This window comes from Theobroma cacao, chromosome 9, assembly GCF_000208745.1.
Source record: "Theobroma cacao cultivar B97-61/B2 chromosome 9, Criollo_cocoa_genome_V2, whole genome shotgun sequence".
Classification (NCBI taxonomy): domain Eukaryota; kingdom Viridiplantae; phylum Streptophyta; class Magnoliopsida; order Malvales; family Malvaceae; genus Theobroma; species Theobroma cacao.
In genome coordinates this window covers 12474304-12489382 of record NC_030858.1, presented here as the reverse complement: position 1 = coordinate 12489382, position 15079 = coordinate 12474304, and the positions used below count along the sequence as shown (strand labels likewise).

The window sequence follows — 15079 nt, the reverse complement described above, 5'->3', positions numbered from 1 at the left end:
ATCTATAAAAAATTTGTAAATACAAAATGAAATGGTACAAATATTTGCAATTATATTTAACTCTAATAGCCATAAATGCAGTCTTTAATGCAACTTATTTTATGCTAGAGGGGGGTGGATAGCATTTAAAATTTTTTGGTTAGCCCTTTAAAGCTTGTAGAGCTCTTAATCAGCTAGATGAAGGAAGGTTTGAAACTTATTAGAATTAAAAGACACCAAGTAAGGAAGGGTAGAGAGAAGTGGACAATACAAGAGTATTTATAATGGTTTGGTCCCCTTGACCTACATCCACTACCTTAATCTCCTAATCAAAGTTTTCCAACCTAACTTCACTATACTAGTGGAATTAACAGCTTCCACCAAGCTTGTACAAGATGAGCTTTTAACCCAAGCTTTATTCCCTTACAATGATATTTTAAAATGCTTCCCATGCTCTAAGTACCCCAGAAAAGAAGAAAAATAAGTACAACTAGAAGTCTTTACAAATCTGAAAAGATTACAAGCAAGCTCAAACACTTTTTTTGGAATAAGAGTGAATAACAAGTGTTTTTGGTGAAATATAGTTGGCTTTTTTGCTCAAAATGGCTCTTTTCTCATTCAATCTAATTTCTTTGAGCGTTGGAGCTTCCTTTTATACTTGGGGAGACAGATTTTTCTGTTGAGGACAATTTTTAATTGTAAGGACAATTTGATGTCATTCTAGTTGTTATTTTGTCCTCTACTATTTAAATTCAAATGGGCAAACAAAAATTGGCTAACTGGTTACAAACAGCTCTAATCGATTATAGCTTCTCTACCTTGCACTGTCTTGTTAATGTGTACTCGGCGTTACCCTATTACAGGATACTCTAACTGATTAAAGGACCTTTGTCTTCAAGCTTCTTTACCTCAGCAGACTTTCTTTAATTGGTTAACTCTCCCCTTAACTAATTGGAGCTTCGCTTCTTTTAGCCTTAACCGATTGACACAAGCTCTAATCAATTATAATATTTTTGAATTTGAATTGCTTCATTTTGGCTCTTTTCAATGGTCAGACTTATTTCAAATTTGAATTTTGATGCTTGGAGGTTTTTCAAGTCTTGTGCTTTAACATATTAACCCCATGCCTTAATCGATAAGCAAACCTTTATTTCCTTTGTCTAGTGCCATTTTAATCAATTAAGTCAAAGGCTAATTGATTAAGAATTTTTTGTTTTGTTTTAACTTGTCACCCTGTCATGTCATAACTAATTAAAGCTTTTTGTTAATTAGTTACAAAAGCTCTGTCTTAACGAACCCTTTCCATCTTTCTCACTTTAACTAATTAACCTATCATTATATGATCTTGCCTTTAAACACTAATTTTATTAAGGGGATTAACTTTATCCTGCACACTTAAATAGTGAAGTTATACATTAATGAATGAGGAATGTTTTGCTATCATCAAAAATATATGGAGTCAACATTTATTGCTTTTGAAGGTGCTCATTCGAAGGAGATCGAATAAGAAAAGGAAAGCTACTCTCGGATTCATGGTAGAACATTGGGTGTTGTGGCGTTCGAAGAATGGGCTTTACAATGCCATGAAAAGAGTAGTGCACTGCCTCAAAATAGAGACTTGGGCACCATGACATAAAAGGATGGAGGTCGTGATACTAGAGGAAGAACTCATAAACAAAAAGTAGAACCTTAGGCACCGAGGCACTAGCGAAATGGCGTCATGACACTACATGTTAAGCCTCCTAGGCATAAATTTTGGGAGTTGATTTTGAGTAGGATTCTGAGCTCTATTTAAAGGCCCTTTCGGAGTGCTTGAAAGCAACAATTAAGATAGATTTTCTCTGAAGAAAAAGAGCCCTTAAGTAAGCAAGAAAGCAAGGAAAAACTCTTGAAGATTGAAGATCAAAGACTTGAGAAATCTTAGTTTTCTTTTCTTCTTTAGTTTTTCTTATACTTTCTTTGTTTTGTGTTGATGGTTAAACTTTTTGGAATGATGTTTTTAGTTGTTATGAGAAACTAAATTTCTTATCTAGAAGTGCAATTGAATCCAACATGTAGTTTGAATTTTAATGCTTTTTCTTGCTTAAGATTGATAATATTTGAGTTGTGTATTTTAGTCTTGTGATTAATGCGTCTGATTGCCTGATCACCAATTAGATAGATAAGGTAACCTAAACGGAACTGGAAGAAATAGTTTAGTGTAAGTCTAGGATGAGATAGCATATGTTCAATTTAAATTGCATGTCATATGTGGCCATAATTAGAGTCTAAGCTTAATGAGTCTGTCTTAATTGCAATTTACATAGGAATATAGTATTTTAGTTTAGAGAGATATTTTTATAAGAGCATCAAAAGAGACTTATAAATTCATTAGAACTCTAGGTTAACAACTCAGCTATCTAGTAAGTAAAGAGAGAGTATAAGAGATTCAAATGAAATGTTGAGAGGATATTGTGGTTCTAGGATTTTGTTTGATTGAGTTTATCTAGTTAATTTGCTATTCTTGTTATTAGTTTTAGTTTTTAGTAATTTTAATTTTGGTTATTTGAATAAGATTAATTGTGTTAATTTTAGTACTTAGCTAAAGTTTTTGGGGGCAATTCCTTGTGAGAATGATACTCTACTTTTCATCATATCATTTGTTAACAATACGTTCACTTTGTGGTTAATTTGACAACAAGTGTTTTGCATTGAATTTAGAGTAGCTTTCTTTCTCTGATTCGAACTCCTTCGAATGGGCACCTTCAAAAGCAATAAAAGCACAATACTATTCTAATTAAAAAAGACCTAATCAACCTAAAATTAACTAAAAATAAACTACTTAAATGCTTAAAATAAACTTCTAAAACGAGACTAATTCATATTGAAACTCAAAGACTTAGTTGCTTTTAATGCTTAAAAAGTGACAAAATAACTTTATAATGTAAAGTTATCATCTGATACTTGCGATCTGAGTCTTGATAATTTAAGTTCCTTGCTTGTTGATGGCTCGATACTTCAAAAGCCTTTCTTGATACTTTTATCTTCCATGCACAATTCTAACTAAGCCTTGTCTCGATACTAGATTCCCCTGGTCTCGATACATTTCACTTTGCTTTTTGGAATTTGCCTCATGAGATGTCATTTTGATACTTTTGCAAATTAACTGATCTTGATAGTAATTTACTTGGCCATTTTGAATTTTGAATCTTGAAGTTCTGATGTTGATATTGATATAATTTGCCTCGATACTCAGGCACTTTCTTTTATTGTTCACTTTCTGAAGGTGTTGTCTTGATACTAAAGATCTTCCTTCTAGATACGATTGGACTTCTTCTCTGAAATCTGAAGTTTGAAAGCAAGGTATCGAAATTCTGAAGGTGTGTCTCGATACAAAATCCTTGCTTTCTAGAATTTTGCATTCTTGAGAAGTTGTCTCAATACTTGATACTCTTGTTCTTGATACTTCAACATTTGTTCTCTGAAAATATAACTCTTCATGAGTGGAATGTCGGTATCATCCAGAGTAGTCGTGATACACCTTCTTCCTTTGGTTGTTTCCTGAGGCATACATAAACAAACTAATCTCGATACCCTTTTTCGAGGTCTCAATACTTTAAGTTAGCTTTAGCTTCTTAATAAATATTGGACTTAAGTACCTCGCCTATTTGTCAATCAAAGTCATGGGGTTTTATTTGAAGTCTAAATGCACTAGGCATTCAATATTTTGATCATTAGCTTTTATTATATTAAAACAAAGAATCAATTATAAAGCTAACATATACTTAAAGTTTTGATACCTTTATGGTATGTTTAATGAGATATAAAGGTCTCAAATCTTCCTTTTGTAAATTCAGGACTCTTGTCTTGTTTTCAATGATAACTTTTTGTCATAAAAAAGTGTTTAGTTTTTTGTTACTCCTTTGTTTTAGATATTACAGCTAGGCTTCTTCTTTCGTAACCCTTTATTGGGTTTTATGTATCTATTTTCGATTAATAAAATCTATTTTACCGTTCAAAAAAAATGATTAGCCACTTTAAGTTTGTTGTCACAATTGAAAAATTTGTTGCCAATTATTACATATTTAAAACTAATTTAAAATAAAAAATTAAAAAATTGACAATAATGGTGCTAAAAGACACAATGAGCTTGAATTTTTTTTTCTAATGTACAATAATTGAATAAGTTTAACTCATTATTTTCTCCCTTGCAATTTTATAGGGAAACCTTTCTTAACTAAAACTCTAACAGCATGTTTGATTAAGATGAATGTGTAGTCCATTACCCTCTTATTACATTGTTTGGTTCATGAAATGGTTATTCTGAGGAATGGTCACTCCGAGAAAAACCAAAATAGTTATTACTAAGCCATCCCCAGTAATAACTATTCCATATGGGTCATAATAGGTCAAATAATTTTTAACATTTTGTGAAATTACTGTCCTATATATAATAAAACCTTTAATTTCCTATTTTCTTTATCTCTCTTCCTCAACCACCTCGCTTCTTCTCTCTCTAACCTCTTCCATAGTTGTCATTGTCTTTCATCGACCAATACCGTCATTTTTCTCTTGCTTTCACCCTTATTTCGTCCTTTGCCATAAGAAGCACCAAAATTGGTACTCTAACAACCATATTTGGTTATAGGAAGTGCTAGATTGACGCTCCATTGAATCAACCACATCTTTGGTGATCGAGCAACACTAGAGAGCAAGAAAGAAAAGAAGAAAAAGAGAAAAATGCAAAAATAAAAATATAGAAAAAATAAAATGAGATTTAAATAAAAATATATATTAAAGTTTAATTTATAAATTATTAATATTTTAAATTAATTGTAAAAATTAATATTTTAAAATAAATAATCATATTAAAGTTTTAATTATAAATTATTAATTTTTTAATAATTTATAAAAAAATTAAATTTTCAAATTAAAAATCAAATTAATGTTTTAAATAAAATTTTAAAAATGATATTTTAAAATAAAAATCATAAATTATAATAGAAGATAGTGTTGCCTTTTTATTCTTTAGTCCTTTGTTATTCCAAAGATGTTCTTGTCAAGTATACATTGGAATAAGTCAGAATGACAACTATTTTATGAATCAAACTATAAAATAGTTGTTTTGTCTTACTATATTTTCACATAATATATATTCCATTTCCTCTCTATTTCATTTTGTAAACCAAATGTGTCTTAAGTACGATCTCAAAATGCTAAGAAATGATATAGAAGAGGCAAATACAGTGACTTAAATATATACAAACACAAAATATTTATCATTGAAGTTTACAATATTTACAAACGCAGTACTGCTATTATTTTTATCTCCTCCTTTGGATTCCAAACCATGTAGCACGACTGATTACCTTTTACTTAAGGATATAACGAATATTAAATATAATTTTTTCTTACTTAGAATTAAGATGGAAGTGAAATAGAGTAGCAATGAGTAATTACATTTTGCATGAGCCATGCATGCTAAAGACAGAAAAGATTATATATGGAGGGATTTAATATAAAAATCTTAAAAGATTTGGAAATTGCAGTCGTGCCGGAAGTAGGGTATATTTTCTTTGCAGCCAAACACAATGATATGTATGATAGTGGATCCAAAACTGAAACAGAAAACACCCAAAAAGTGCACAAAGTGCGGGAAAAAGTGGGTTTCAAACGTGACCCTACTCTTGAAACTCATGGTAGCTTAGCACCAAACAAAACTATGGCAGCCAAACAGCACTAAAATCTATAAAGTATCATGAAAAAGAAATTTACAAAAGCTTAGCTTCAACATGAGACACACACAGCCACTTGAAGAGATGAGGTTTATGATGATATCCTTTTGGCACATAAAAGATTTCACTACAACCATATAATATGAAAATATATATAGAACTAACATCCAATAGAAAAAACCTAGCAAAAGTGAGAGAGAGATGATAAATTTTACACGTACGAGCAAAGAACCGAACAATTCATTGCATCAAAGCATTCTGATCTCACACGCGGTAAGTGTATGTATCATTACTTTAAAAATTGAACATTTAGTTCCAATAATAATAATGAAAAAAGGGTAGTCATTGTCCACTTGTAGGCGGGAAAGAGAACCATGATTCTTCCTAGTGAGTTCCTCCCATAATCTTTTATTGTTTATTAAACCCGACAAAACACAAACATGTCCACTACCATTTTTATCTCAGTTTCTTCTTAGGATCATTTCTCATTTATCTATTTTTCTGTAGGCAAAACCAGGGGCTCCCTCCTATATCTCTCATCGCTGCTCTCACCTAATCCTCGCATTTTCCCATGTGAGTCTCTCTGTCTCTCTCTCTATTTTGCTTGAATCGAGCAAATGCTTTTTTTTTTGTTCGCTTTCTTTATATTAATTAATAAATGGATATTGATAATTGCAGTTCCTCTCTCGTCTTGCTTATCTCATGCTGCCAAATTACCGGTCATCCTTTAATTATTGGGTGGATTTAATAGTGTAAATGCGAGTCTATGCAATAATATTATATTAATAAAATAAGTACGGTCCAATTAACTTACTCGGAGAAAGAACAAGGAAAAGTCATTAATACATGAAATATTTAGGTATCAAGGGGGGATGAAGCTGATGATTCCATGTCTTTTGGGTTGTTAAAGTACAAGGAACATAAGGAATTGGCTGCTGATTAATTTGAGATAATAATAATAATAATAATATGTTTTTACAAGGGAATTAATGTTCCTAGAGCTTGGGAATCTTTATGACTAGGTGACTAACGATATTGCTGAGAATAGTATGTAGTTTCTTGGTTTGTGTTATGTCTGTTATTAATAGGCAAAGCTCAGCGCAATCATAGCCGACCTGCAAGCTTATGATCCCACAATCATGGTCTGATAAATAATATGTTAATAAATTCTAAACATTGTTTTTCAGCAGCTCATTTTAAAAGCTAACCTGTTTGTGAGAACATAGTGGATTTGATTTGTCTGCTTTTCTACAGTTTTAAATCCCATACCCCATGTGATTGTCTCAGTTTAACTTGTGTCAATAAAAAAAAATAAGAAAGATTGAAAGAGAGAGACAGAGAGAAATTCATAATTCAAATAAGATGTGATGTAAGGTAAATGACTAGTAATCCAAACCGTCGTGGCATACATGCAGAAAAACAGTGGGTCCCAAACAAAGGCATAATGGACGATTAAAAACCATCTGCCCCCTCTATGCAATTCCCCAAAATCTTTTCGGTATTAGTTGCCTTTCTGGCTCTGACTCTAAATGATAGGTGCCGATCAGGCTATGATCATGAAAAAGTACTATGAAGCTAAGATCGATGAACACCTATGTGTGTTTCTTTTAATGTGTTAGTTACATTTGTCTAGAGACGCCTCTATCACTCTCCAAAGAGACTCAAACTATTTGTCGTATCAATAAAAATTAATTTCCCACAGTTGGGTCTCTCTCTGGTTATTAATGTCATGTCTTGCAAATTAAACTTATCATCTGTTTCATGTCATGAAATTTGTGCACATATGGGATCTGAACTTTGAACTTGGACAATTAAGAATGAAAAGAAGAATGAGCTAACAAGGGCTGAAGAAGTTGATTGGATTTAAATGTCCTCGATCTGACCATTAAGGCATGATTTTAGGAACATTAACTGATCAAAGAGTTGTACCGAGTAGCACCAGTGGGTTCACTGTAATGGGACTATGTCTAATCTTGTACGGTTGTTCAGCGCACCGTAAGATAATCTTTGCGGCAAATGTCAAACTGGTCTGTTATCATGTTGCATGTTTAGTCTAGTCAAGGCAGTTTATCTTGTTCATAATTTAATACCTATCTTGGCAAGTTGATTAGTGCATCATCTAAACCTGATTACCAATTAGAGGAGAGAGGGTAGGATCGAAACAAGTGCGATTGGACCAATGACTAGATGGCTAAATTATACAGATTCACAAGTTATTCAATATAAAGAAAACTTTAAAACATAGATGATTATATTAAAAAAAAGTTAACTGCTTGAAATTATTTTTTTTTTCTAACTTCTTATTTGTTTATTCGGGAGCATCCAGGGAAATACCCTACAAGTTTTTTCCTTGGACCGACAAAGGATTAGAATGCTACCATTAATGGAGGCGACAACCCTTCGATTCCCCACTGATCTTTGCACATAACTGTCTCTCTTTCTCTCTCTCTCTCTCTCTCTCTCTTTCTCCATAGGTCTTCTCTTTTTTACTCTTCTTACTATTTGTGGTTGCAGGAACAGTGAACCTTTGCACCTCATATAATGCTAGACATGCCCACTCAAACTGCTTCATATCTCTTCCCCTACCTTCCTTTTTATCTTCCATAGACTGCTTTTGATTTGCCTATAAACTTTTAATTTCTCTCGCTTCTCTCTCTCCTACCTGCCTTTGAATCATCATTATCATTTTTTCGATCGCATTAAACTCATCACCTTTCCTTTATTATAGCTTGAGTACTTCCAGTTTCCCTCAGCTCTCACATAATGGATTATCAGCCTAATACTTCTCTTCGTCTAAGCCTACCCAGCAGTCAACTCAACCTAGAACTTGTCCTTGAGCCATCATCTTCTTCCTCATCGCCCCATAGTCTAGCCGAACCTCGAATTTTCTCTTGTAACTATTGCCAAAGGAAGTTCTATAGTTCACAAGCACTTGGAGGCCATCAAAATGCCCACAAACTAGAACGAACACTTGCCAAGAAAAGCAGAGAGCTAAACTCAGCTGTCCGGACTCATGGGGGATCGAATTCCCAGTCAGGATCCAGCAGCGTCAGTGGTTCGGACCATGCTCAACGTATGCTGTCACCAATCGCCCCGTTTGAACAACATGGTCGAGCTGGTAGGTTTGCTGGAGAAATTAGCTATGGAAGGAGAGACATCCACTATGGTTCTAGAGAAGGGATTGCTTCTTGGTCCAAGGGATACAGGCCTGAAAATGTTCAGGAGGAGTTTAGCCAGCTTGACTTATCTTTAAGGCTTTGAAGATTGAAATTGTACTCCTTTTTGGAATTGTATTTTCGTTATATTTTTTGCGATACGCTTATATGTTTGAAATGCAAAATATTCTTAATAGAAACAAGAAAGAGTGAACATGGGGAAATTTTATTAGAATATATATATGTGTGTACTGAAGTACATCACTGATAATCTTAATTTTCAAGGGTGTAGAATGAGAAAAATTATGATCCAATTACGTGCTGCCATGTAGATTTCATGATGTCATAATCATATTGGTTGGATTATTTCAAAGACACATAGTTTAACCAATTCACGTATGTGTCATATATTTATCTCTTGAAATAATTTGAAAATAATATTTAAATTGGACCAATTAAAATTTAATTATTGATCATCTAATTTAGAGATAATATTCATATTTTTGACCAATCAAAATTTAATTATTGGCCATTCAATTCATCTCTAATAATTATTATAATTTAGAGATAAAAAATCAAATTTAATTATTTAATTTATCTCTAAATAAATCAAAATAATTTAGAGATAGCATCTAACTTCGGCCAATCAAAATTCAAAGATTCAAAGTCTGGCCAATCAAAAGACTCTTAATGAGTCATCATGATTTATCTCAAATTAAATTAAAATAATTTAGAGATAATTTAAAGAGATTACATTCTTATCAAAGTCTCCCATCTAGCATTATAAATAGGGGGCTTCTTAAAGCCATGTGAATCATTTAGAGGCATTCAAAGATTCAGAGGCATTTGAAGATTGAGAGCATTTCAGAGATCAAGAAGAGTAGAAGATTTTTGAAGTGAAGATCAAGCAACAGTGAAGTTTGTGATCAAGATCAAGTGGCAGCGAAATTCGTGATCAAGATATCAAGCGGCAGCGAAGTTCGTGATCAAGATATCAAGCGACAGCGAAGCTCGTGATAACGGCAATGAAGTTTGTGATTAAGATATCAAGCGACAACGAAGTTCATGATCAAGAGATGAAGAGTTCGTGCTCAAGATTAAGTCAAGAAGATCCCTGAAGTGAATATATCAAGTATAGTTCGTGATCAAGATTAAGTCGCCGAGACTCTTGAAGTGAAGATATCAAATTTAGTTCGTGATTAAAACTAAGCCTGTATTCGTGACTCTTGTAGGCGAAGTGAAGAAATTAATTAGAGGAATTTTCAAAGATTATAACTCACATCAAAATATTTTATATTTGTCTCATAATTTTCAAGTCAAGAAAATTTTGAGGAGAAATTTGTGTTTGCAAATTTCTGGCACGCTTATTGGGACTATCTCTGCCTCTTATCTTTTTTCTTCAAACGAATTTTCAAATTGTAAATGGCTCTAAAGACGAATCTCGCCAACAAGCCCTCTATCAAGCCTGCTCGAGCTAATCTGACAATCTTTCCTACTTCATCGTCAAGCACGAATATTCCAACACATCCATATGGTACTCGGAGAAAAACAGAAGCTCTTACTAAATTGTATAAGCAAACATTCCTAGTCCTTAACCAAAATTCTTTATATGATGCTTCTTCCCCAAGTTCTGGAAAAGTTTCTTCCATACCACTTACTTCCTCTAAAGGATCAAGTGCAAATCAACTCAAGGAACATAATGGCTATTCAAGCAATAACTCTGTTTCATCATCACCTCGCCAAAGTTCTTCGTCAAAAGTAAATTCTAGAGTGATAATTCTATTTTATAGAATTATTTTAGTCCAATTTTGTTATGAAATATTAGCTAAGTCCTCAATTTTCAATTATAATTTACTTATTTTTAGTTGTTGTTATAATTAGGTTACTTTTAAGTTAGTTATTTTATTTTTATGTTATTACTTTTAATTTGGTTATTAATTATTAGTTTTTATATTTTTTTTAGGATTAAAAGTGATTGAGCTTAATTTTGAAAAGTAAGGTGTTGAAAGACCCAAAATTTGCTTGCATATGCTTCAGTATTTTAGCCATATCTTGAGCTACAGAACTCTAAATGATGTGATTCTTAGACCATTGGAAAGCTAAGAGACAGAGCTACAACTTTTATGCAAATTACTTTGCCCATTTCTGAGTCAAAGATAGAGAAAATCGTATCCACAAATAGCTGGACGTATTGTGTCGGGAATGGAAATTTGTAAAGATGAACAATTGATTTTTGGACCTCTCATTACACTTTTAAGCCCAATTAAACCCTAGGTCAGCTTAAGGAACTTTAGGTTAAGCTTATTAGTATAAATAGGATATGCTTAATAACATTAGGAGCAGAACTTTTGAGAGATTCAAGAACCTAAAAGTTGAGGCTGAAACTTGGAGATCAAGACGTCAATTATTATTTTGTTTTCTTCCTTGGCTTTTAATTTTCTTGTTACTCTCAATGGTTGAATTTATTATAATGTTATTTATTTTTGCAATCATGAATAGCTAATTTTCTTTTTCTAGGATTGCAATTGAACACACATGTAGTTTAAATTTTTAATCTCTTTCTTACTTATCTTTAATGAGATTTGAATTGTTTATTCCAATTCGTTCTTAATGCTTTTAATTGCTTGATCACCAATTAAATTGATCTAAAAACCTAAACAAACTTGGGAAAGGGAGTTTAGGGCAGACTAAAATTGAGATAACATATGATCATATTAATTTATTTATGTATAGAATAGGGATATACCTATAAGCATATGTAGCCAGATTAGAGCCTGAACTTAATGAGTCTATTTTAATTTCAATTCACATAGGGATATAGTGTTTTGGTTAAAATAGATATTTTTATAAGATGAGTCGAGAGACCCTTATAAATAATTTAGGACTCTAGGTTAGCAATTCAACCCATTGAAATAAGTTAAGGAAAAGAGGTAAGATCTAGATGAAGTGTGAGGGATATTATAATCCTAGACTTGTTCAATTTGATTTTTACCCAATTATATTGTTGCTTTGATTTTTCTTTTTAATAGAAATTTTGGTTAATTAATTTAGTTATTTGGATTTGATTGTTTGGATAAGATTAAATTGTTATAATTTTAGTACTTAGTAAAATTTTAGATCAATTCTCTGTGGGATCGATACTCTGCTTGTTATTATACTATCTACTCGATATGTATACTTGCGTAGTGGAATTTTAATTGACAAGTTTTTGGTGCCGTTACCGAGGAATTGTTTTTAAAATTTTTACTAATATTAATACCAAGCAATTTGGTCTTACTTCAAATTTTATTTTCCTTGTTTTAATTTTAGATTTTGTTTGCTTGCAGATATCTTTGGTCATTGTTTGCAAAGAAGAAACAACTTGAATCTTGTTCCTCTTGATCCTGAGATAGAAAGAACTTTCAGAAGACGTCGAAGGGAGAATTTACAAGTTGCAGCTTTAAATCAGACAATGGTTGAGGATAACAATAACAATGGCAATAATGCCATTAATTTGGTTCTCGGAGCAAGTAGAGCACTGCGAGATTATGTTGTTCCTCTTTTGCAAGGTTTACACCAAAGCATTAGGAGACCTTCCATCAATGTGAATAATTTCAAAATTAAACTAGCCTACATTAAGATGATTCAGTCTTCAATCTAGTTTGGTGGGTTACCCAGTGATGATCTTAATGCTCATTTAGTAAATTTCCTAGAGATTTGCGATACCTTTAAATACAATGGAGTAACTGATGATGCTATTAGATTGAGACTGTTTCCGTTTTCTCTGAGGGATAAAGCAAAAATCTGGCTTAATTCATTGTCCAATGGGTCTATCACTACATGAGAGGATTTGGCTCAAAAGTTTCTCACAAAGTTCTTCACGCCTGCAAATATTGCAAAGATGAGGAATGATATCACCTCATTCACACAATTTGATGGTGAGTTCTTGTATGAAGCCTGAGAGAGGTTCAAAGAACTACTGCGAAGATGTCCACATCATGGGATTCCTGATTGGTTGCAAGTTTAGACATTCTACAATGGGCTTATTAGGTCAATTAAAACCACAATTGATGTTGGTGGTGGTGGGGCATTGATGAGTAAGAATGCTGCTGATGCTTATAATTTGTTGGAAGAGATGACTTCAAATAATTATCAATGGCCTTCAAAAAGGCCGAGTTCGAGAAAAGGTATTGGAGCCTATGAAATTGATGGAATTGGCAACTTAGCTGCACAAGTGGTTACACTGTCCAAGAAATTTGACACACTGGGAGTTCATGCTGTTCAAAATTCATTTGTAGTTTGTGAGATGTGTGGGGATGGCCATTCAAATTATCAATGTCCATATAATTCTGAATCAGTCCAGTTTGTGGGGAAATTCAATAGACAGTAGAACAACCCAAATTCCAATACTTATAATCCTGGTTGGAGAAACAATCCCAATTTTTCATGGAATAATAATGCAGGGCCTTCTAATCCAAAACCCAACATGCCTCCTGGTTTTCAACAACAAGTTAGACCACCAGTTCCTGAAAAGAAGTCCTAAGTGGAAGAACTTCTCTTGCAATATATATCAAAGAATGATGCTAGAATTCAAAGCTTTAGAGCATCCTTGAGAAATCTTGAAACCCAAATGGGACAACTTGCAAATTCCATCAACAATAGACCTCAAGGTTCCCTACCTAGTGACACATAAATCAATCCTAAAGGTAAGGAACAATGCCAAGCAATCACTTTAAGGAGTGGAAAAGAGATTGAAAGGGTGAATGAAAAAGCAGTTGAACTTGAGAATGAACATGTTGATAAGGAAGGAATGTGTGAAAAAAAGAGTGAAGTCGAATAGGAAGAAGATGTCAAGGCTGAAAATCAAGGAGCTTCTCAAGTCATCCATCATTCACCACCTTTCCCCCAAAGGCTCCAAAAGCAAAAGCTTGAAAAGTAATTTCAGAAGTTCCTCAATGTCTTCAAGAAATTACATATAAATATCCCTTTTGTTAAAACTTTGGAACCAATGCCCAGTTATGTCAAGTTCTTGAAAGATATCCTCTCCAAAAGGAGAAAGCTAAGTGAGTTTGAAACTGTCTCCTTTACAGAAGAGTGTAGTGCAATTCTCCAAAATAAACTGCCACCAAAACTCAAAGATCTAGGTAGTTTCACAATCCCTTGCACAATTGGTAATTTATTTTATACAAAAGCTTCAAGTGATTTAAGTGCAAGTATCAATTTAATGCCTTGGTCAATTTTTGAGAAACTTGGTTTGGGGGAATGCAAACCCACTTCTGTTACTTTGCAATTGGCTAATCATTCTTATGTGTACCCAAAGGAAATTATTGAAGATGTTCTTGTCAAGGTAGATAAATTTATTTTTCCAGTTGATATTATAATTCTTGACATGGAAGAAGATAGGCAAATTCTAGTCATTCTTGGGAGGCCATTCTTAGCAACTGCTAGAGCTTTGATTGATGTTGGAAAAGGTGAGCTCACTTTGAGAGTTCAAGACCAACAAGTAACATTTAATATTTTAAACGCTTTAAAATTGCCTGTGACATCTGAAGACTATTTTTTTGTGAGTGTGGTAAATAACTTTACAAATGATGTTTTCTTAGAAGAAAATCCCAATGATCCTCTTGAAGCATGTTTAGTTGCTAACTCTGATAGGGATGATGATGAGTTTATTGAATATTCAAATTTGTTGAATGCTCACTCCAAATTTAAAACTAATCATCAATTTGAGTCTTTAGATATTTTAGCTTCTTTGGTGCCAGCTTCTAAGCCCTCCATTGAGGAACCACCTACTTTGGAACTCAAACTTCTGCCTGCACACTTGAGATATGCTTTTCTTGGAAAATCTTCTACTCTTCTAGTTATTATTTCTACTGCTCCTACTAACATGCAAGAGTTGAAGTTATTGAGGACACTTAGAGAATTCAAGAAAGCAAAAGGGTGGACCATAGCTGATATTAAGGGAATTAGCCTTTCTGTTTGTATGCACAAAATTCTCCTTGAGGAAAATCATAAAGCCACAATTGAATAGCAAAGAAGATTAAATCCCATCATGAAGGAAGTGGTCAAGAAGGAAATTGTCACGACCCAAATTTCGGGCCATGATTGACGCATGGGCCCAATGGACGTAGTCCACTAAGCTCAAGCAAGCCTATTAATCTGACGTGTTCATCATTCCATCATAAATTGCTAAGTTACATTTCATAACTTAGGATCAAAATAATATTAAACATTGCCACCTCATACTGGCAT

The 15079-nt window shown here is 33.1% G+C and overlaps 2 protein-coding genes across 3 annotated transcripts; both read left to right on the top strand.

Moving 5' to 3' along the window:
* On the top strand, positions 6062–9145 carry LOC18589245 (zinc finger protein 2). 2 transcript variants are annotated; one of them, XM_018126986.1, is made up of 3 exons: positions 6062–6080; positions 6201–6266; positions 8208–9145. In XM_018126986.1, the coding sequence occupies exon 3, from the start codon at positions 8457–8459 to the stop codon at positions 8952–8954; it is 498 nt and encodes a 165-aa protein (XP_017982475.1). In that variant the 5' UTR covers positions 6062–6080; positions 6201–6266; positions 8208–8456; the 3' UTR covers positions 8955–9145. The 2 variants fall into 2 exon arrangements, 1 of the variants encoding a protein (XP_017982475.1); XR_001929242.1 differs by lacking the exons at positions 6062–6080; positions 8208–9145 and adding an exon at positions 8020–8135 and having other exon boundaries at positions 6207–6266.
* LOC108663237 lies at positions 13836–14858 on the top strand. Its single transcript, XM_018126822.1, has one exon. The coding sequence runs from the start codon at positions 13836–13838 to the stop codon at positions 14856–14858; it is 1023 nt and encodes a 340-aa protein (XP_017982311.1).

Coding starts and splice junctions, on each gene's coding strand:
- LOC18589245 (XM_018126986.1), top strand. CDS start 8,457: ATGGATTATCAGCCTAATACTTCTCTTCGTCTAAGCCTACCCAGCAGT.
- LOC108663237 (XM_018126822.1), top strand. CDS start 13,836: ATGCCCAGTTATGTCAAGTTCTTGAAAGATATCCTCTCCAAAAGGAGA.